Source organism: Pogona vitticeps, chromosome 9, assembly GCF_051106095.1.
Source record: "Pogona vitticeps strain Pit_001003342236 chromosome 9, PviZW2.1, whole genome shotgun sequence".
NCBI lineage: Eukaryota > Metazoa > Chordata > Lepidosauria > Squamata > Agamidae > Pogona > Pogona vitticeps.
Genome location: NC_135791.1, coordinates 13,188,031 through 13,209,594, shown reverse-complemented (window position 1 = coordinate 13,209,594; position 21,564 = coordinate 13,188,031). Strand labels below are relative to the sequence as shown.

General features: G+C 44.2%; 1 protein-coding gene across 2 annotated transcripts in view; it reads right to left on the bottom strand.

Moving 5' to 3' along the window:
• Positions 1-6,521: 6,521 nt before the first annotated feature.
• SERINC2 (serine incorporator 2) overlaps positions 6,522-21,564 on the bottom strand; it is a 46,760-nt gene continuing 31,717 nt past the window's right edge. For both annotated transcript variants that reach the window (XM_072979459.2, XM_072979458.2), the window contains exon 10: positions 6,522-7,213. In XM_072979459.2, the coding sequence (XP_072835560.2) occupies positions 7,075-7,213 (139 nt within the window). In that variant the 3' untranslated portion in view covers positions 6,522-7,074. The remainder of the gene's footprint in view (positions 7,214-21,564) is intronic.

Genomic DNA, 21,564 nt, shown 5'->3' with positions numbered 1-21,564 from the left:
CAAGGCCACCCAGGCTGGCTCTACTCCTATTATTACAAGAGCGCTGGGAACCAAGAGAGAGGCAGTCACCCACATGGCCTTCAGAAGACACAGGAGAGCTGCTTGCCTTTTATATTATCCAACTCCTGTCCCGCCTGCAAGACGGGTTCCTTCTCCCATACAACAAATGAAAAATTGATCACCTCCTATATTTTGCACTGTACGAAAGAAGCCTCAACTCTATCAGCTGTTCATATTTCAGGGGATTTGCAGCAAACTGGAATGCAACAGGCAGGACTTTGTCCTGTAAAGAGAGGTGCTGCCCTCTAGTGATTTTTAGAAACAGCAGGTTTTAATGGATGGCTGTAAACCTAAGTGGACACCTCTGCCTATCTGCCTGTTTCTCTAGTGGTTCAGATGTCTATGAATGCAAGGCTTGATTTCTCTCAGTTTGAGAGAGAGAGCCATAGTTGTGTTCTTTCGTTTTCATTGGAGCCTAAGGCACTGAATTTGCTGCCGACTTACAGTACTAGACATGCAGAGAAGCTTCCTGTATTCTTGCTTCGATGGGCAACAGCCTGACCTGTGCTAAGATTTGTATGTGGTGTTATCATTCACAAGACCTCTTTCTAGTCTACCATTCATAACTGTTATACTGAGAGTACATATTTCCATGACTGCTGTTTGCCATGGTACTAAAGGCCTGATCCAGAAGCACACTTTGGGGGCGGCGGGGAGAGGCAGTCCTGTGCCTGCTTACCCAGCAGTAGGTTCCATTCAGCTCATTTGGACTCTGAGATATGTTTGGGTTTGCAAATGTCTAGCTACAAAGCACGTTCTTCCAGCAAATGGGTCAATGTGAATTGATCTAAAATATAGGGCCCCAGGAACAAGACAGCTGGGCCACCTGCCTGCAACATCAGCTATAATGAAAATACAGGCATGCAAAGCACAGCCACTGGCATTTATTGTTCAGACTCTTGTTAATAATTGGTAGGTTTTTCCTTTTCCAAACTTAATCACGATCTACTAAGAGTCATAAAGGGTAGTGTTATGTAGGGATTTAGCTTGTCCACTGGAAGGCTTAAATTGAAGGGAGAACAGGAGCACCCCTGCAATGCTTCCAATGGCCCCATGCCTCCTCCCCCACACCTTCATGATCTTTAAAATATTTAGAATTAAGTGTGCCTTCCTCCTTTATTAGTTATTTTCTATTCTGCTCTCTTTTGTTGTAGTTGCTGTTGGCGGCTCGTATTTCATTTTAATTCAAAACGAGCACGGGTGCTCATCCTTGCATGATTTAGGAGCCCTCCAATCTCTCGTGCTGCTTCTTCCTTCTCATCTACCGAGGCATACCTGTTCTTGGCTTGTCCCCTTCCAGGTCTATCCTGGGGCTAATTCAGATTTCCACTCTGCTCACTCGTCTCCCACCAGGCCGCAAGGTGTTTTCTCCTTTTTCAACATTTGGAAGAGTTCTGTTGTAGTCATGTCCAGGATGATGGCTTCTACTCACCTGAGGATGATCAGGGGACTGGAAACCAAGCCCTATGAGGCTGAAAGAGCTGAAAATGTTTAGCCTTGAGAAAAGGGGATTGAGGGCAGATATGATAGCACTTTTGAAATACATGAAAGGCAGTTGTACTGAGAAGAGGCAGGATATGTTCTCACTCATCCCAGACTGCAGGACACATGATAAAAGGCCCAAATTACAGGAAGCCAGATTTAGGCTGAATATAGAGAAAACATTCTTAAATGTTAGAGCTGTATGACACTGGAATCAGTTACCTTGGCAGGTGGTGAACGCACCCATGTTGGAGGCATTCAAGAGAAAATTGGCCAACCTTGTGTCAGATCTGCTTTGACTGGATGACAGCATGGAGCAGGGGCTTGGACCCCATGGCCTTGTACGCTCCTTCCAACTCGATTATTTTATGATACTTTGATGCTATGAATTCCACAATCACAAGTACAGTACTGTATCACATTTTGCAATGACAAGTACAACATTATTAATGTTTTATTCTAGAGGTGTTAACACTGAATACACTTATATTATAATATTATATTAGGAGGCTTTGGGAATTTCAGCTCCTTAAGAACATAAGAACGTATAAGAAGAGCCCTGATGGATCAGGCCAAGGGCCCATCTAGTCCAGCTCCCTGTATCTCACAGTGGCCCCACCAGATGCCTCTGGCAGCATACGAGACAACTAGATACCTGTCTCCTGATACCATCCGCTGCAGTTGGTACCTCCCTTTTAAGCCTGGAGATTATACATCCTCATCGTGGCTTGCAACCTGCAATGCACTTTTCCTCCAGGAATCTGTCCAATCCCCTTTTAAAGGGATCTAGGCCAGATGCCATCACTACATTCTGTGGCAAGGAGTTCCACAGACTAACAACACGCTGGGTCAAGTAATACTTTCTTTTGTCTGTTTTCACTCTCCCAACACTCAATTGGAATGGATGTCCCTTGGTTCTGGTATTGCGTGATGCACTTTATTCATCTTCTGCATTATTTTATAGTGCATTCCCCTTCTCGTGTCAGCAGGTGTGTGAGTTCAGCTGGCTGTGACTTGATCTCAACATTTTGGTAAGGAAGCAATTTGTACAGGTATGCATAACACACTATGTATGTACAAATGTTGACATGGGGAGTAATTTTGGAACTAGAAAACACAGTTTCTGAATCAGAAAGTACAGTCAGAACCCCATATCTGCAGGGGATTGGTTACAAGCCCCCCAGGGATGCTGAAAACTGTGAATAATAGTGAACACTATAATAATAATAATAACTAGCATGGTAAAAGAGCAAAATCCAAGAATATGTCTTTTTCACCTATATCACCAGAGCTGGCCAACCAAGGGAGCCAGAGACCATGGTATGTATTCTTCAACAATAACAATACCTAGCATGGTCTCGGGCTCCCTGTGGCCAGTTTGGGTAAATACGTTGTGAAAATACTTATTTCTAATTATTTCCTTTTATCGTTTTCAAAATTTCAGACTACGGATAAGTGAAACTGTGGATACTGATCCACCGGATGCAGGGGTCCTACTGTATGTCCAGCCTGAGAGAAACGGATGTCTACCCAACTGTCTGCAGTACTTTTGCAGTAATGTGCTCAATGTTGAAAGGGAGACAGAAAGGAAGCACTTTCTATTTATAGACATTTTAACTGGACTCCTATTGGCACTTGCATAAGATATGAGTAATTTGCCATGGCTACAGCTCATTAATGAAGTGCTGGGGTACATCCTGATTGCACAAATCAGGCACACGACCAGGTATGTGACCCAGACACTCCTTGGCATCTTTCAATTAGCCTGGGCATGTTACTCAAACCTTATACAAACACCAATATGCAAGCTCATGATGGCACCAGCAATGGAGAACGTGACGGGAGCAACTTAGTTCAGAGGCTGGCAGCCAGTCTGGCATGCAGGAAGTTGCAGGTTCAGTCCCTGACAGCCACGCTTTGAAAGGTGCTGGAAAAAGGAATTTACAGGAACAAATACCCCCAATAAAAACAGTAAACAAAAGCAACGCCAAAAACATGTTCAAAGCAATAAGGCACAACAGTCCATTCAAGATCCTAACCCAGGTAGCCAGTCCATAAGGGAAAGCTTGCCTGAAGAGGAACGTCTTCGCCGGCTTGTGGAAGGACAGCAAAGATGGGGCGAATCTGCCTTCCAGTGGGAGAGGGTTCCAAAGACTGGTAGAGTCTTTGAAACATAGCTGCATGTTTGATAGTGCAGGGATGGTGTTAAAATACTGGTATGTGTTTCAAACACTTAGTTTTTTTTTTCTTAACGGGCTCCTTATAATATCTTTTTCATGGCAAGGGCAAGAAAAAATGTCCAAAGAGGCAAAAAAACCCTCCAACCAACCCAAAAGGATCAAAGGCTGCATTGTGTGACTGCACCCGTCCTTATTCATTAATTACTTTCATTTTTTCCCCTAGCTCAGGGTTTAGCAATGTTCCTTTTGGTGCAAATGCTGGAAGATAACTTTTTGGAGCACCAGCCTAAAATCCTCTCAGAAGGCCAACATGGGGAGAGTTAACAATCAGTGGGATCGGTGACAGGGGATACATTTACAGCTCACTAATACAAAATATGTTTTTTAAAAATCATGCAAAACGCAAGCTTTTGTGGGTGAATCACATGATCAGAGGGACTGTTGGCATCATCTTCAGGACTCAGCCAATCCCAATGGTGCTGCTGCTGCTGCCTTGGGAACCCAACCCATTTTCTCCTGGATCTTTATGACCTCACAGGGGCCCCACCTCTCTGCTGGCAGATAAAAGGGGCTTGCTGGGTAGGGCAGGAGGCCAGAAGGGAGGCCAGTGGCCAGTCCGGCAGAGAGAGCAGCAACAGCTGCAGGGGACCCAGCCCTTCTGCCCAAGGCAAGTTCTCTTGCAAAAGCAGAGAAACTTGCTAAGTGGACTTGCGAGGTAACAGCTCGAGGCTGGCGGAGATCCGTGGCTTGAAGCTGGCTGATGTCGACAATGGACCAGGAGGAAGTCAGTGGATGTTGGCAGACAGAAGCTGGTGGAATCTCACAGTGGAAGCTGGCTGAGGCCGCCAGGTGGAGGCCGGCAGAGGTTGGCGGATGAAGCCAGGGGACGTTAACCTCCTGAAACCAGCTGGCGGATGCTTGGTGGATATTAGTGGATGGAAGCCTGGGCGTGTGTGTGAATGGCTGGTGGAGTGAAGGTGTGTGTGTGTGTGTGTTGGGGGGTGGCTGGTGTGTATGTGAATATGTGTGTGAATGGGCTGGCTGGCGTTCCATGGGGATGTCACTGGGGTGTGAGTGTGACCCAAGCATTCGGGAGCTGGTGGAGGCTGGCTTCAGAAGCAGAGCGGAAGAGATGAACGGGTGGATATTCCTGTTGGAAGCCAGTGGATGTTGGCAGGTGGAACTTTGGGATGAAGTTGCCAGAATGTTGGTCGGTGGATACACCTGGGTTGAAGCTGGTTGACGGGAGTGGACAAGGTTGTCCCTTAGTTGTTGTTTTTTCTCTTTCTCTTGCAGGGTCCGAAGCGTCTTCTTCCCCAGGGGCATGCAAGGGACCAGAAGGCAGCCATCCTGCTGGAGCTGAATCAGGCCCTTGTCTCCGCTGAGGATACCCATTTAGCCTCCTTTCCAAAACCAATAAAGAATTTTCTGGAATGGTTTTGAAGTGTTGTCTTGTTTGTCAGGGGCTGTCACGGTGTGTGTGTGTGGGTGTGTGTGTGTGTGGGTGTGTGTGTGTGTGTGTGTGTGTGTGTGTGTGTTTCCCTCTTTTGTTTAATCTTCCACCCTTTGTCTGTCGAACCACCCAATAGTTCTTCGGGAGGTGCCTTCTGTGGACCCTGATGGGCAGTAAAACAACAACTCCCAAGGAACACCACAGCACCTTCCTTTTATTTACATATCAGCAACAGGAACCAGAAAGGCTGGAGGAACAGATAGTGCTGGCAAATCCCTTGAAAACCCTTCTCAGTGGGGTGGAAGTTTGCTCAGGAGTGCTGGCTTGGGTTTCTGGGCTGCAGTTCCTGGACTTCTTGAAATGAAGTCCAAAAGCGCAAAGAAGCACCACCCCTGCCTATGACAGGGCTGGCCCCACCACTAGCTGGACTTAGATTATTCCCTCAGGCAGCAGGGCACTGGGGGTGGCAAATTTACCACTCTCCCTCCTGCGCCCTCCTGCAGACTCCTACAGATTTTCAGGAGGAACGGTGTCACCCGTGGCTGTCCTGCTCCCAAATTTGCTTGCATAACAAGAACATCTCATCTCAGGCGAGAGGATCCAGAGGCAGACAGAAGCTCTGAGAAGTGATACAACGGCTGGAGTCACAAAGGTGGTAAGAAGTATGGCAAAGGAATGGGTGGAAAATAACCAGGGATGCATAAAAAAATTAAAATGAGATGTGATTTCTTTCATTCTAAGCTGTCCAGCAAACAAGTGCTCCTCTTAACATTCTTCTAACAAGTTTGGAAATTTTATACCCACCATTTCACATAACTTTCCAAGAAATGAATACTACTTACTTCAGAACAATACTCTACCCAGTGGTTGGCCCTACCCTTAGGCAGAGTGAGGCGAATGCCTCAGGCAACATATATCAGAAAGTGGAAGCAGGAATCCACTGACTGTTTCTCCTGAGCCCTCTGGCCATTCCCAAGGTCTGTCCAGTTTGTCCTGCACCCTCAAACTTTGCCTGCTGGTATCAAATATAGTAGAGAATGCTATCTTGTCAGCAGTGTTGTAATAAAGATGCAACCTGTACCTCAGGCAGCAAAATTTGGGGGGCAGCTCCCTTCCACATTATTGAAAATAGGGCAGAATCGGAACAAATCTGTCTCTGTACATAAACATCCAATATTGTTTTGGTTTTTGGCAGGGGTAACTTCAGCCAATTCACACGACAAGGCTGACCAAAATGAATTCACATACACACAGAACCTCAACACACATTAAGGTAGGAATAGAAGAATTGGGTCTTGAGTTCCAATCTGCTCAGTTTCTTTACACACAAACTCAAAATCTGTCAGTTTATGTAAACATTATTTTATTTCCCGTTACACAAAGTTTCATATTAAAATGAACCGAGTTTCATCTAAAAGGCTTCCTGTAACAAGGCAAACTGGTCAAGCGTTCAGCATTTAAAGGCAACCTTATCCTGAACATTCCTTAGGAAATGACAGTCAAGAAATGATTTTGGCAACTCACCTATTTTCACGATTTGCTTAAGACACCACCAGCGGTGAGAATTAAACCTGTTCTTCCCTTTCCACCCCATGATATTGTCCTATGTGTCAACTACAACACAGAAAAGGGCACTGATTCACTTCGGTGTTTCCCTTAGGGAAAAAAAGCAGAGAAAGGCACAAGAGAAAGGCATGGCCGGATCTGCCTGAATACAAAAAGGCAAAGGAGGACAAGCAACAGACCAGAAAGGGAGAAGTGCTAGCGTTGGAATCTGTGGAACTAAAGCTGGCCCCTCAAATTCAAGTGAAGGGACCCAGATCCTTCTTTACTTATTTCCATGGCAACAAGCTTGTTTCCATGCACCGTTTAGATGACGTCAGGTGTTCCTAAGATCTTTCAGCTGAAATCACGGTCTGGGAACACGAGGGGGGCAACCAGAGTCCACAGGTAGAGGAGAAGTCCAGCCCAACTCGAAGAGATTTTCACCCACACGGCTGTCCAAGGGCTGGTCAGCTCTTGGTGTTGTTGGTCGGGCCTAGGAGAGAGAAAAAAAGGAACACGCAAAATAAATACCAAATCAGGTGGAATAGCTAATACCTTAAAAAACAACATTCAAAATGACCTTGATAGGATGCAGCACAGGGCCGAAAGCAACAGAATGAAATTCAACAGGGAGAAGCGCAAAGTCCTGCACCTCGGAAAAAGAAACCAGCTGCCCAGTTGCAAGATGGGAGGGGAGAGAGACCTGGCTCAGCAAAATAGCAAGCAAGAAGGATCTTGGAATTGTTGTAGATCAGAAGCTGAATATGGTCCAGCAGTGTGATGTGGCTACAAAATAAGGAAAATGCTATTTTAGGCTGCATTAATAGAAGTATGGTTTCCAAATCCCGCGAGGTGCTAATTCCCCTCTATACAGCACTGGTTAGGCCTCACCTTGAGTATTGTGTTCAGTTCTGGACACCACACTTCAAGAAGGATGCTGACAAATTGGAACAAGTTCAGAGAAGGGCGACAAGGATGATCAGGGGGCTGGAAACAAAGCCTTATGAGGAAAGGCTTAAAGAACTGGGCATGTTTAGACTTGAGAAAATAAGACTGAGGGGTGATATGATAGCACTTTTCAAATATTTGAAAGACAGTCATACAGAGGAGGGGCAAGATCTGTTCTCAATCATCCCTGAGTGCGGGACATGCAACAGTGGGCTCAAGTTAAAGGAAGCCGCATTTCAGTTTTACGTCAGGAAAATCTTCCTAACTGTTAGAGCAGTATGACAGTGGAACCAGTTACCTTGGGAGTTGGTGAGTGCTGCAACACTGGAGGCATTCAAGAAAAACTCAGATAATCACCTGGCTGATCTGCTTTGATTTGTATTCCTGCATTGAGCAGCGGGTTGGACCTCATGGCCTTTTAGGCCCCTTCCCACCTCACCTTTCTATGATTTCTATGATTCTATAAGTCTTTCAGTTCAAGACACATTCCAAAATGTTATCTTTTATGCCTCATCACTGCCATCATTTCGCCTCAAAGGCCAGCATCCCACTGATATTCCCAGCTAATGCGGGGCCCAGTGAATCTATGGCATTTATGGAAGTGTGGAGTCAGCAACTCATTCAATGGATCTACTCTAGTTGGAAGCAGTCCTTGCATTACACCATAACCCCACATTAGCTCCCACAGCTGCAAGTCCGAGAGACATGATGGGCAAAGCAGGTAGTCCAGACCCCAAGGACAGCTAATGAGCTTTCTGTTGCTTGAGTATGCAAATCAATGGCACGCTATTCTTCTGCTGAGCTCTCTCAGAGCTTGGAAAAAATTGTTTTGTTGAATTACAAATCCCAGAATTTCCCAGCCAGCCCAGATGACGAATCTAAGAACTGTAACCCTGGCTCTCCCAAAAGGTGAAAGGCATCTGCTTCCCCCAGGCACTCAAACAGATACTGGAGCAGAAAAACCATTAAAGAGCTGGTAGTTTTCAGTCCTTTGGGCATGAAATAAAAATGCCTCTCAAAAATCCTGTGTGCAGAGAAGAGCTAAATGCTAGAAGTTTTACACATGCTATAGGCTGACATGTTTTATTTATTTTTGATGTATTTATTTATTTATTGTACTTATATCCCACCCTGGACGGCTAACAAATGACACAGAACAAAACATTCAGTCCAAAACAGCATGTGAGAGTAACAGAAGAAACATGAAATCATAAAATTATAGAATATAGCAAACCCTCCTCCAACAGGGATAGCAAATCATTTAAAATTACATTCAATGCATTGAAAGACCTCTTGGAGGGGAGGATGGAGAAAATGCCTGTTTCAAAAGCACTGTTTACACCTGCTTTCTGAAGGACAGGAGCGTGGTGCACATCCACCGACAGTGAATTCTATAACGTTGAGACCACCACTGAGAAGGCCTGGTGCCTGGTGGACATTTTCCAGGCCTCACCTGGGATGGCCACCTGCAACAATACATCCTAAGATGATTGGTGGCTCAAGAAGCATATCTAGGAAGAGATGCTCCAACAAGTATTGAGGTCCCAAACCATTTAGGGCTTTATAAGTTAGATTTGGGACGAAGCAGACAGGCAACCAATGGAGGCTTGCCGAAATCAGGGAAACATGATCATATCTGGATATTCCCACAATCAATTTGGCAGCCACATTTTGTACTTGTTGCAGCTTCCCTATCACCTTCAAAGGCAGCCTCATGTAAAGAGCATTGCAGTAATCAATCCTTGAAAATACCGAAGCATGAACAAGTGTGGTCAGGAATTTCCTGCCCAGATAGGGCCACAAGTGTGCAATCTGCTGGAGGTGAAAAAAATGCAGCCATTTACTTCTCCACAGAGAATGCCAGGTTGAGGAGCATTTCCAATTTGCAGACCTGCTCCTTTGGAGAGAGTGTGACCCCACTGAGACCAGGCAAACTACCCCCTAGCTGGTCGGCCCTCGGCTCCCCTCCCAACAACAATATTTTCTCGGGATTCAATTGTGGTCTGTTACCCCCCCCCCCGTCCAGTCCATTACTGAGGCCAGCCATCACTCAAAGGCCTGGACGACTTCCACTGCTGATGTGGTAAAGGTGAGACACAAGTTGCATGCCATCCGCATATTGGTGGCAGCACTCTCCAGAACTCTGGACGACCTCCCCCAGATGCCTCATGAAGATGCTAAGCGGCACTGGGGAAATAATGTTGCAGGACCAAGCAATAAGCAGAACAAAGAGGCTTCCAGGTCAAGTGGGGAATTATGTCCAGAGGCCCAAGATAGTCTCCCTTTTTGCATCTGACAGCACTGAACACAAAATGTCAAACACTGACAAAGTGTGGCCTCCAGATACTTTGGAACTGCAAATATCATCATCCCTCATCAATGGCAAGGCTGGCTGATGGAAAAGGTGGTCCAACCACATCTGGAGGACCACAAGCTGTCTGCATCTGGCCTAGATGCTGGTTTGCAATAAAGCCAAGCTGGGGAAAGTGATGACTCCCCCAATGTTTCTGGACCTCAGTTCTCATTAAGCCCAGCTTGCATGCTCAGTCGTGAGGGATTTTGGGAATTCTAGTCCAACAGTATTTGGAGCATGGAAAGCGACTCTCCTTTTAAAAAAAAAAAAGAAAGAAAGGAATTCATTTTGGTTACTTACCATAGTATTTAAAAAACCGTTACCATTACTTTTTAAGGGCTAATAAGGAACAAACTGAGTGACCGATTAGATTGATTGTTATTTTTCTTTTCCTTGCTGTTAATTGTTTAAAAAATTTTAGTACTGCTAGAACAATGGCACAAAAAACCCACAAAAACATGACTCTTAAAAATACTTTTGAACATTAAATTAAAAGACATTTTAAGTAAACCAAAAATATTATTTGTCATACCACATAAAGCAATTTTGTTCCCCCTTGCTACATCACTTCTGGAATGTGACTTTGTAACACACTTATAACTAAAGAAAAATTATTAGTTACAGGCAGCTACATGACTTCCATGCTCTGCAGGTCACACAAGACCTCTCTCCATGGGTTGCAGGTTCCACAGATATACAATTTCTTTCTTTAAGTCCTGTTCATGGCCATCTGCTCTGTCACTGGTCCCCTGAAATGTTTATATTCAAATGTCATCTACCATGGAATTCCAACTGCAAGAGCAGAATGCTACAGTTCTTGCCCAACTTCTAGGCTTCTCAAGAAGGCTACCATGTAAACCCAAGGGTTGTACTGGTCTCAATGGATCTCTGGGTCACTGGGGTTCACATGCTCGTATTTTAAAAATCGTCCATGCCCAACAGTTTATGCATGTTGGATCAGTAACTGATGCATCCTTAAGCAATAAGTTCATAACAACAAGGAGAACAAAACACCCCCACAGGACTGAGATTCTTTCTTGCATTTTTCCCATGCCCAGCTAACATAGGAACAAATTTGTTTAAAGGTAGCATCTGTCCACAGCTGGACTGCAGCTGTGATTTAGAGAGGGTCTGATGCAATACGTCCCCAAGATCCCAGACACAGAACACTGCAGCATCATTCAGTATCGCAACCTCATGTGCCCTGGAGTTTGTTCTTCAAAATCATTCTGGCAGCCTTCTTAAATTGCTTTCACTGCTATGGTAACAGATCCTCTACAGAAGGAGCTGCCTTTTTTTAAAAGCACCTGGAAAATTCTGTTGCTACAAAATCCAGCAAGTGAAAACTGGAAGGAGCACTTTGCATAACAAGACTATTGCACCAACTTCACAGGTAACTGATTTGTTTTGGGCTCAGCGTGAAGTGCTAGTTTTCAGTGTAAAATGCACACCCCATCCTCAACCATAGAGGACCCTTCCCACAGACCCTTCCCATTTTTTAAAATGGGAATTTTAAAAAGACCTGAAAAATCCCCTTTGTGTCTTCTGGTGGTCAATTTTTTAAAAAAAAATCACAAAAGAGGGAGACTTCAAACATGGCAGAATTGCCTCCCTCCTAGAAAAAGCAGCTGGTTGGATAACTCAGTCATTTAGGTATCTGGCTGTGGAGCCAAAGGGTGGGGCTTTGATTTCCCCACTGTCATCTCAGAAAGGCCAGCTTGTGTGGTCTTGGGCAAGCTGCACAATCCCAGGGCACTCCCAGGAGAAGGGAATAATAAACCACTTTTGGGCATTCAGTACCCAGGAAACCCTAGAAAGAGTTGCTGTAAGTTGGAATTGACTTGACAGAACACAATTATTATTATTAGTAGTATTATTAGAGAATACAGATAGATTTTATAAACCATTTTTTAAAAATAGATTGGAAGGTGTCTGGAGGTGCAGTTAGATACCTAGGGGCTCCCAGACTGCTTGTTGCCCAACTCGGCAACAAATCTTTTAAAGACCTGGATATGCATCTCTAAACTGCCAAATCCCATACAAAGCTATCAAGACATTGAAGTCAAAGTCAGCACTGCTTCATGCACTGCCAGATACCTCAGTGGTTTAGGCATCTGGCAGTGGGGCGAAAGATGAGGAGTTCAATTCCTCACTGTGCCTCCTTGATAGGGGCTAAACTCAATAATCCATAAGGTCCCTTCCATCTCTGCAGTTCTAAAATGATGATGATATCCCTCCTATCACTCAGTGTTACTATAGATGATGAAAACATAGGTAGCACCTTTTCTTTACTGCCACCTACAGTATTAGTCAGGTATAATCTAAACCAAATCCCTTATGAATACACAGTGGAAATGAAGAACAGATTTAAGGAAGTAGATTTGGTGGACAAAATGCCTGAAGAACTTTGGATAGAGGCTCGTAACACTGTACAGGAGGCAGCAACAAAAACCATCTCAAAGAAAAAGAAATGCAAGAAAGCAAAATGGCTGTCCAACAAGGCCTTACAAATAGCAGAGAAGAGAAGGGAAACAAAATGCAAGGGAGACAGGGAAAGTTACAGAAAATTGAATGCTGATTTCCAAAGAATAGCAAGGAGAGACAAGAGGGCCTTCTTAAATGAACAATGCAAAGATATAGAGGGGGAAAAAAGAAAGGGAAAAACCAGAGATCTGTCCAAGAAAATTGGAGATATTACAGGAACATTTTGTGCAAAGATGGACATGATAAAGGATAAAAATGGGAGGGACCTCACAGAAGCAGAAGACATCAAGAAGAGGTGGCAAGAATACACAGAGGAATTATATCAGAAAGTTTTGGATATCCCGGACAACCCAGACAATGTAGTTGCTGACCTTGAGCCAGACATCCTGGAGAATGAAGTCAAGTGGGCCTTAGAAAGCCTGGCTAACAACAAGGCTGGTGGAGGTGATAGCATTTCAGTTGAACTATTTAAAATCTTAAAAGATGATGCTGTTAAGGCGCTACACTCAATATGCCAGCAAGTTTGGAAAACTCAGCAGTGGCCAGAGGACTGGAAAAGATCAGTCTACATCCCAATCCCAAAGAAGGGCAGTGCCAAAGAATGCTCTTCTCTATGAGTCTAAAATGCCATTTCTCTTTTCCATCAACTCCAGGTTTTGGTTCTTCAAGCTCCTGATATTCATTGGGATTACAGTGGGGGCCTTCTATATTCTTAATGTACCATTCGCACCTGGTTAAAAAAAAAGCTTTGCATTTCTGTGTAATAAATGCAGTTTATTTATTATTTATTTATTTATCACATTTTTATCCTGCCCTTCTAGACAGGAGTCTACTCCGTTGGGTTGGGATGTAACATTGTGTCTGTCTATATGCCTTTGTACTACCCCCCCCCAATCTCTACTGGTCAATGTAGTCACTGGGATTTGCAGTCCAACAGCATCTAGAGAATCATTCTTTGCTTACTCCTGTTATAGGGAAGCCACCAGGTTCATGAGAATTATATTGTGTGCAAGGTAGAGAACATAGACTTTTCCTTCAGGTACAGTAAAGCACTCATTTCAGATTCTAGCAAGGGTATGCTCAAAATCCTACAAGGTAGGCTTCAACAGTATGTGGACCGAGAACTCCCAGAAGTACAAGCTGGATTTCAAAGGGGCAGAGGAACTAGAGACCAAATTGCTAACATGCGCTGGATTACGGAGAAAGCCAGAGAGTTCCAGAAAAACATCTACTTCTGCTTCATTTACTACGCACAAGCCTTTGACTGTGTGGACCACAGCAAACTATGGCAAATCCTTAAAGAAATGGTAGTGCCTGACCACATTATCTATCTGCTGAGAAACCTATATGTAGGGCAGGAAGCAACAGTTAGAACTGGATATGGAAACACTGATTGGTTCAAAATTGGGAAAGGAGTACGACAAGGCTGTATATTGTCCCCCAGCTTATTTAACTTATATGCAGAATACATCATGCGGAAGGCTGGACTGGAGGAATCCCAAGCTAGAATTAAGATTGCTGGAAGAAATATCAACAACCTCAGATATGCAGATGATACCACTCTGATGGCAGAAAGTGAGGAGGAATTAAAGAACCTCTTAATGCGGGTGAAAGAGGAGAGCGCAAAAATGGTCTGAAGTTCAACATCCAAAAAACTAAGATCATGGTCACTGGTCCCATCACCTCCTGGCAAATAGAATGGAAAGATATGGAGGCGGTGACAGATTTTACTTTCTTGGGCTCCATGATCACTGCAGATGGTGACAGCAGCCACAAAATTAAAAGACGCCTGCTTCTCGGGAGGAAAGTGATGACAAACCTTGACAGCATCTTAAAAAGCAGAGACATCATCTTGCTGACAAAGGTCTGCATAGTCAAAGCTATGGCTTTTCCAGTAGTGATGTATGGAAGTGAGAACTGGACCATAAAGAAGGCTGACTGCCAAAGAATTGATGCTTTTGAATTGTGGTGCTGGAGGAGGCTCTTGAGAGTCCCCTGGACTGCAAGGAGAACAAACCTATCAATTCTAAAGGAAATCAACCCTGAGTACTCATTGGAAGGACAGATCCTGAAGCTGAGGCTCCAAAACTTTAGCCACCTCATGAGAAGAGAAGACTCCCTGGAAAACACCCTGATGCTGGGAAAGTGCGAGGGCAAGAGGAGAAGGGGACGACCGAGGATGAGATGGTTGGACAGTGTCACTGAAGTGACCAACATGAATTTGGCTCAGCTCCGGGAGGTAGTGGAAAACAGGAGGGCCTGGCATGTTCTGGTCCATGGGGTCACAAAGAGTTGGACATGACTTAATGACTAAACAACAACAAAGCTATAGCATTCTTGGACTACAGAGCCCTCACTGGTGACCTGCCTCTTCATATTAGGCAGCAGTCAAAAATTATACCATTAAAGCACTCTCTCAATCATTCCTTGCTGATTCATTATAGGGATTATTTCTCAGTAAGTGTTAAGAGTAACAGCTCCACGGATGGTGGTCTTCCCCAAATAGCAATGTTTTTCACTCTCACCTTTGTTTTTAACCAGATCTTAGAAAATGCAGGTATGCCATTAAAAGGGGCGATGAATTGGGTTTCAAACTGCTTTAAATATCTGCTGTTTTTTGTTGCTGGCTGTTTCTTAGCATTTTTTTTAAAAAACACAGGGTATTGTATGGGGTTCTTGCCTCTGCCTTGGCAGAGCAGTGGAAAGCAGCACTTGAGTGTTTTAAATGAATTGTTTAGGCTATGTTATATGTTTATAATGCCTGTTAGTTGCTTGAAGGATGCCACAAGCCAAAAATAGAAACACTCAAATAAACAAAATGCTATGGACAACAGACATCAGGGATACCTCCTTTGAAAGTTGTAGCTGCCCCACCAGGGATGATGATGGTGTCACCTGCAACTCCATCAAGCTCCCCTGATGGAGCTTAACTGCAATCCTCACAGCAGATGAGACTGTGAAAATGTGATTTTTCCCAGCACTAATATATAGTGAGCTACATGTGCCTGCTACAGTGTGGTGCAGTGGACAGAATACGGGATTAATACTCAGGAAAACTGGTAATATCACTCCTTAAAGGCTTCACATGGCATGACAACCCTATCAGGGTTGTTATAAGTTGGATACAATTTGATGGCGCATAACATCCACATCTTTTATAATGCAAAACACTTGGGGGGGGGGGAATAGCTGGGCCTTGAATGGGCAATTTAGACCCAGCGGTCTAAAGACCCACCTTCAATGATGTGGGGAGAGCCGTACCCACTCTCAGCCCCAACCACCTCAAATTTCACACATCGGTGGCCTTGGACCTCCGGGAATGCTGGAGGGACAGGGATTCTGGCAGCAGATTTAGGCCCCAGGGGCTGCATGGGCCTGCCCAAAGACCCCACTCTGCATTAGCTTGTCAAAAAGCCCCTTGCTGGCAGAAAAGCAAAAACTGCTAGAACTATTTTGTTGTAACGGATCAACACAGCTGCCTGCACATTTCTAGTCTCTCTGGAGCCATGACGAAAAGGACTGTCATGATGAGCACCTGCCCCCCCCCCAAATGTTTCACTGAACCACTGTATTGAACTGTGCAAGTTTTCTCTTGAAATAATACCTTGGTTTTCTTCTGCAATAACATTTACTAGTATCCCATGGAACTCTTTCCTGTTCCTTGCCACACCAATTCCTCCTCCTTGGATACAGTTCTCTGTTATGAATCTGTGTCATTGCACACATTCACTTAAAACATCTTGCCCTGTTCATCTAATGGCAGGAGGATAGGAAAAAATCCAGGTGACCTTCAGGATCAATGAGGAACACTTTAAAAAAAAGACAGCGCATGAGATTCCACTGAGAGAAGCTGGGCTAGATCCTGCATAACTTCAACACTGATGGAGAGGATAACAACAGCAAGAATCCCTGCACAGTCAATTCCAAAAGAGGCCTGCTGTACTCATTTATATGCTCCTTAGGAAAAGAAGACAAATCTATCCAAAGCAAACTGTGACTAGATTCAAAATGCAAAAAGTATCTAAAATGTGCCTTTTCAAACTACACACTTGAGGACATCCCCATGGTAACAGCATTTTTTTAAAAAAATCTGGTTAAATACTGTTGCTGTTTTTTTAATTTGTTTCAACTGATTTTATTTTATGCATTTGTCTTCATCTATTATTTGTGACAAAATGCCTTGGAGTTTCTTCTTGCTTAAAGGTGATTTATGAAAGCATGATTAATAAGCCAATGATGCTTTTTAATGCTGCCTCCTCAGCAAGCACATGGGGGGGGGGAGCTGAAGTACACTGAATATTCTCCATGAATAGCTGTTCTTCATGCCGCAGTGCCTGGCCCTGTGGGAAGATTCTCCAAAAACTCTGCCATGCTTCTCTCTGGCACACAGTCTGGCTCTTCGTTTTTTGGTTCTACCAGAGAGCAAGGGGAAGGGGCAAAGTCTGGTCTTTGTTCGTTTAAAGCCAGTGCCTCCGCCATGCCAGGTTACAAGATAAACGTGACAAAGAAGCGTGCCGCAGAGCTGCCTGGCAGGACTGCAGGTGTGAGAGGGCGACAGCAAATCACACGCTAAAAATAACCAGGATGGAGGATAGATACATTAATTGTCAGAAAAATACCAAGTTTTCCGTCTCAAGCTGTGAGCCTTGTGCTTAGCATTTCCCTGGAGCTCCTTAGCTGGCAATATGCCTTCTGCCTGCCTAGACAGAGCGGAGTTCATCTGAGGAGACCTCCTCGTCCTCCTTTCCAAATCCTGATATGGCGAAACTGCTGCTCCATCCTAGCCAGCAGCAGGTAAAGGGCAAAGGGCCATAAACCTAAGAAGAGAGGTGCCATGCATACCCCTCAGCTTAGGTAGGCTCGCTTCAAGCCTACAGACTCTCACTTTCTGTGTTCCAACTGCCCTTCTTCCTGGAAAATGGTTCCGTTTTCATTTGTTTGTTTTCTTCCTGAGATGCCCAGGTGAAGTTTTTTGCAAAGACTTCAGTTAAATTACTTGTTATGGTAGATGTGAATCGTGTTATTTAAACCTTTTTTTTTTTTTACTCAAATGCGCAGCATCTCTCAGCCAATATAGCCACTGGCCCTCCTGAGACATCTGGGAATTGTAGACCAAGAAATAACTTTCCTAAATATGCAAAGTCAGGTGTTCCTCTCTAGGTGGCCCCATTTTGTTCCTCCATTACTTGATATGATGTTATCTGGTTCACTTTCAGAAGGAATCAGCCAATGGTGGGGAAGAGGAGCTCTTTCAGCCCTGGGGTCTGATTCAGTTCCACAGAATTCCACTGGGCCACATTCCAAAGATGAGTGGGGCAGAAAGAACAGACTTTTCTAACCAAAACATTATTACTTCGAAAAACTAAGCCTTAGAAAAGCAATTTAAGGCTTTTAGAATTGGGGGAGAGGGAGGAGGCACATACAAAATTAAGAAATCACAAAACTCTGTGCTTTTTTATACAGTGGTGCCTCACATGACGACATTAATTCGTTCTGCAAAAAATCACTGTTGAATGAAAACGTCATCATGCGATTTTTAAAAGCCCACAGAAACACATTAAAACCCAATTAATGCGTTCCTATGGGCTTAAAACTCACCGTCCAGCGAAGATTCTCCATAGCATGGCCATTTTTGCTGCCCGTGCAGCGAGGAATCCGTGCCAGAAAACAGTGGGCGGCCATGTTTTTCACCCGGCAGCCATTTTGAAACCGCCGATCAGCTGGCCGAAAATCGTCACTTTGAGATGACCCAGGAATAAACAAGCTGAAGCAGGGAACTGATCATCGCAAAGCGAAATTCTCCCCATAGGGAACATCGTTTTGCGATCGCTTTTGTGATCACAAAATCTTCAACGTAATGTGATTTTGTCATCAAACAGAGCGCTCGTAAAGCAAGGCACCACTGTACCTTTCTAATAAAGTAATTGCACACAAACACGCACACTTTTTAAAGCAAATGAGCCCTGTGGTGCAGTGGTTCAACTGCAGCACTGCAGTCAAGCCTCTGCTCACAACCTGAGTTCTATCCTGAAAGGTCCAAGTAGCCAGCTCAAGGTTGAATCAGCCTTCCGTCAGTAAAATGAGTACCCATCTTGCTAGTAGGCAAATAGTCCTTTACTTTTTTTTTTAATTTAACTTATATGCCGCCCACTCTACCCAAAGGTCTTTGGGCAGCTTACAACAATTAAAATTCAATTAAATACAATAAACAATAAAATAATTAAAATACTATTAAAATACAATTAAAATTGCCATCAGGACCCACAGTTGATGTTATTTCAATTAAAAGCCTTCTGGAACATGAAGTTTATGTTGTAAACTGCCCATGGAGTGCTCTATCACTGTGGGGCAGAATGTAAGTCAAACAACAATAGCAAAAACAATAACAATCAAGACATCAACCTCCAGCAGCAGCAGAGAGTTCTAGAAGCATTGTATCACTGTCGACAAAAAAATCTGTCTTTTGTTTCCATTTGACACATGGTGGTTATGGCAGTGGCAGGACGAGTAACCCAGGAATAAACAAGCTAAAGACGAGGCTGTGGCTGCAAAAACGTTTTCTCACATTTCAACAACCAAGCCGAGCACAGCTTCTCGAAGCACTCCTTCATGAAGTTAATACTTAAAACACAAATAAAGTGGGAGAGGGACCCAACATTTTCTGAAGAATAAAGCTACCTTTTCTTTGAGACAAGCATTTTAAAAGTCAGAAGGAAACAAACCAGGAGTCTTCCCAGAAGAAAAGAATTCCAAAGAAAGATTGAACAATCCCTGGATTTAGTCACCACTGGTCAGACATCCTGAAACGACAGGATGCATTTATAAGACCGCTCCCAAAGATACAGAGGCATGAGAGGGCGCACCTATGAGGAGATGCTGCTTGGTCAGGAAAAACTCAACAGAAGGCTGCAAATAGTATATTCATGAGGCATGAACCTCACAAAGTGATCCAAGATAACGCATTGGAGGAGTCACAGGGAACTTGGGAAAGATTTCAGAGCAGATCACAGTGGTCTAGAGAGAGACATGATTAGGTCTGCCTCTCATTGGGAGGATGAAGTTGCCACCTCAGGCAGTGTTATGAAAGGGTGGCTAATGGTCAGTTATGTAAGTTATTATGGCTGCCTTTTGTTTGTTTGTGGGGTTTTCTTGTTAGCAGAGGGGAGGAGATGCCTGCAGGATTTTCAGTGGCATATATACAATTGCACTCATTTCGCACGCTAGCAAGGTTATGCTCAAAATCCTACAAGGTAGGCTTCAGCAGTATGTGGACTGAGAACTCCCAGAAGTACAAGCTGGATTCCAAAGAGGCAGAGGAACTCGAGACCAAATTGCTAACTTGCGCTGGATTATGGAGAAAGCCAGAGAGTTCCAGAAAAATATCTACTTCTGCTTCATTGACTATGGGAAAGCCTTTGACTGTGTGGACCACAGCAAACTATGGCAAGTTCTTAAAGAAATGGGAGTGCCTGACCACTTTATCTGTCTCCTGAGAAACCTATATGTGGGACAGGAAGCAACAGTTAGAACTGGTCATGGAACAACTGAGTGGTTCAAAATTGGGAAAGGAGTACGGCAAGGCTGTATATTGTCCCCCAGCTTATTTAACTTATATGCAGAATACATCATGCGGAAGGCTGGACTGGAAGAAACCCAAGCCGGAATTAAGATTGCCGGAAGAAATATCAACAACCTCCGATATGCAGATGATACCACTCTGATGGCAGAAAGTGAGGAGGAATTAAAGAACCTTGTAATGAGAGTGAAAGAGGAGAGTGCAAAAATGGTCTGAAACTCAACATCAAAAAAACTAAGATCATGGCCACTGGTCCCATCACCTCCTGTGAAATAGAAGGGGAAGATATGGAGGCAGTGTCAAATTTTATCTTCCTGGGCTCCATGATCACTGCAGATGGAGACAGCAGCCCTGAAATTAAAAGGCGCCTTCTTCTTGGGAGGAAAGCGATGACAAATCTTGACAGCATCTTGAAAAGCAGAGACATCACCTTGCCAACAAAAGTCCGAATAGTCAAAGCTATGGTTTTTCCTGTCGTGATGTATGGAAGTGAGAGCTGGACCATAAAGAAAGCAGACCGCCGAAGAATTGATGCCTTTGAATTGTGGTGCTGGAGGAGGCTCTTGAGAATCCCCTGGACTGCAAGGAGAACAAACCTATCAGTTCTAAAGGAAATCAACCCTGAATGCTCACTTGAAGGACAGATCCTGAAGCTGAGGCTCCAGTACTTTGGCCATCTCATGAGAAGAAAAGAGTCCTTGGAAAAAACCTTGATGTTAGGAAGGTGTGATGGCAAGAGGAGAAGGGGACGACCGAGGATGAGATGGCTGGATAGTGTCTGTGAAGCAACCAACATGAACCTGACACAACTCCGGGAGGCAGTAGAAGACAGGAGGGCCTGGCGTGCTCTGGTCCATGGGGTCACGTAGGGTCGGACACGACTAAACGACTAAACACACACACACACATATCCAAATATCCTAGGTGGCTTTAGGTAGTCTGTAATGGCAGCAGGGAGAATTTTAGTCCAAGAACTTCTGGGGACACAAGGTTGGAAAACACGGTCTTAAGTGGTTTCTTAAATCAGCCCTCATCAATGCTCAGTGTAAGGCAACATCATATATATTAAATGAAGTCAGATCCACACAGTATCTGGTAATTCATTTTGCCCCTCCCTTCGGTGATAGAACCAAGCTCAGAAAAATTAATATTTTTGATTAGATTTCTCAGAATCCTGCAATGGCCATGTGTAATAGCTATAGTTCTGAGAAATATTTTTCCTCAAGTATAGGAAGAACCACCCTGTAAATCTGGAGTGAAGAATCTGTGGTCTTTGTGATATGGAGCCCAAATCTTATAATCTCTAGGCAGTAAAGCACTGCCATCAGGGATTATGGGAGCTGTAGTCCAAAGAAGACCTGCAGGGCCAAAAGGCTTTGTTACATACAGCACTGATGTTACCTGTCTGTCATGGGTTTGGAGGGAAAGTTCCAGCCTATGGGGAGTGGAAGGCGGGACATCAGGAGGAGGGGCTGTACTGTAT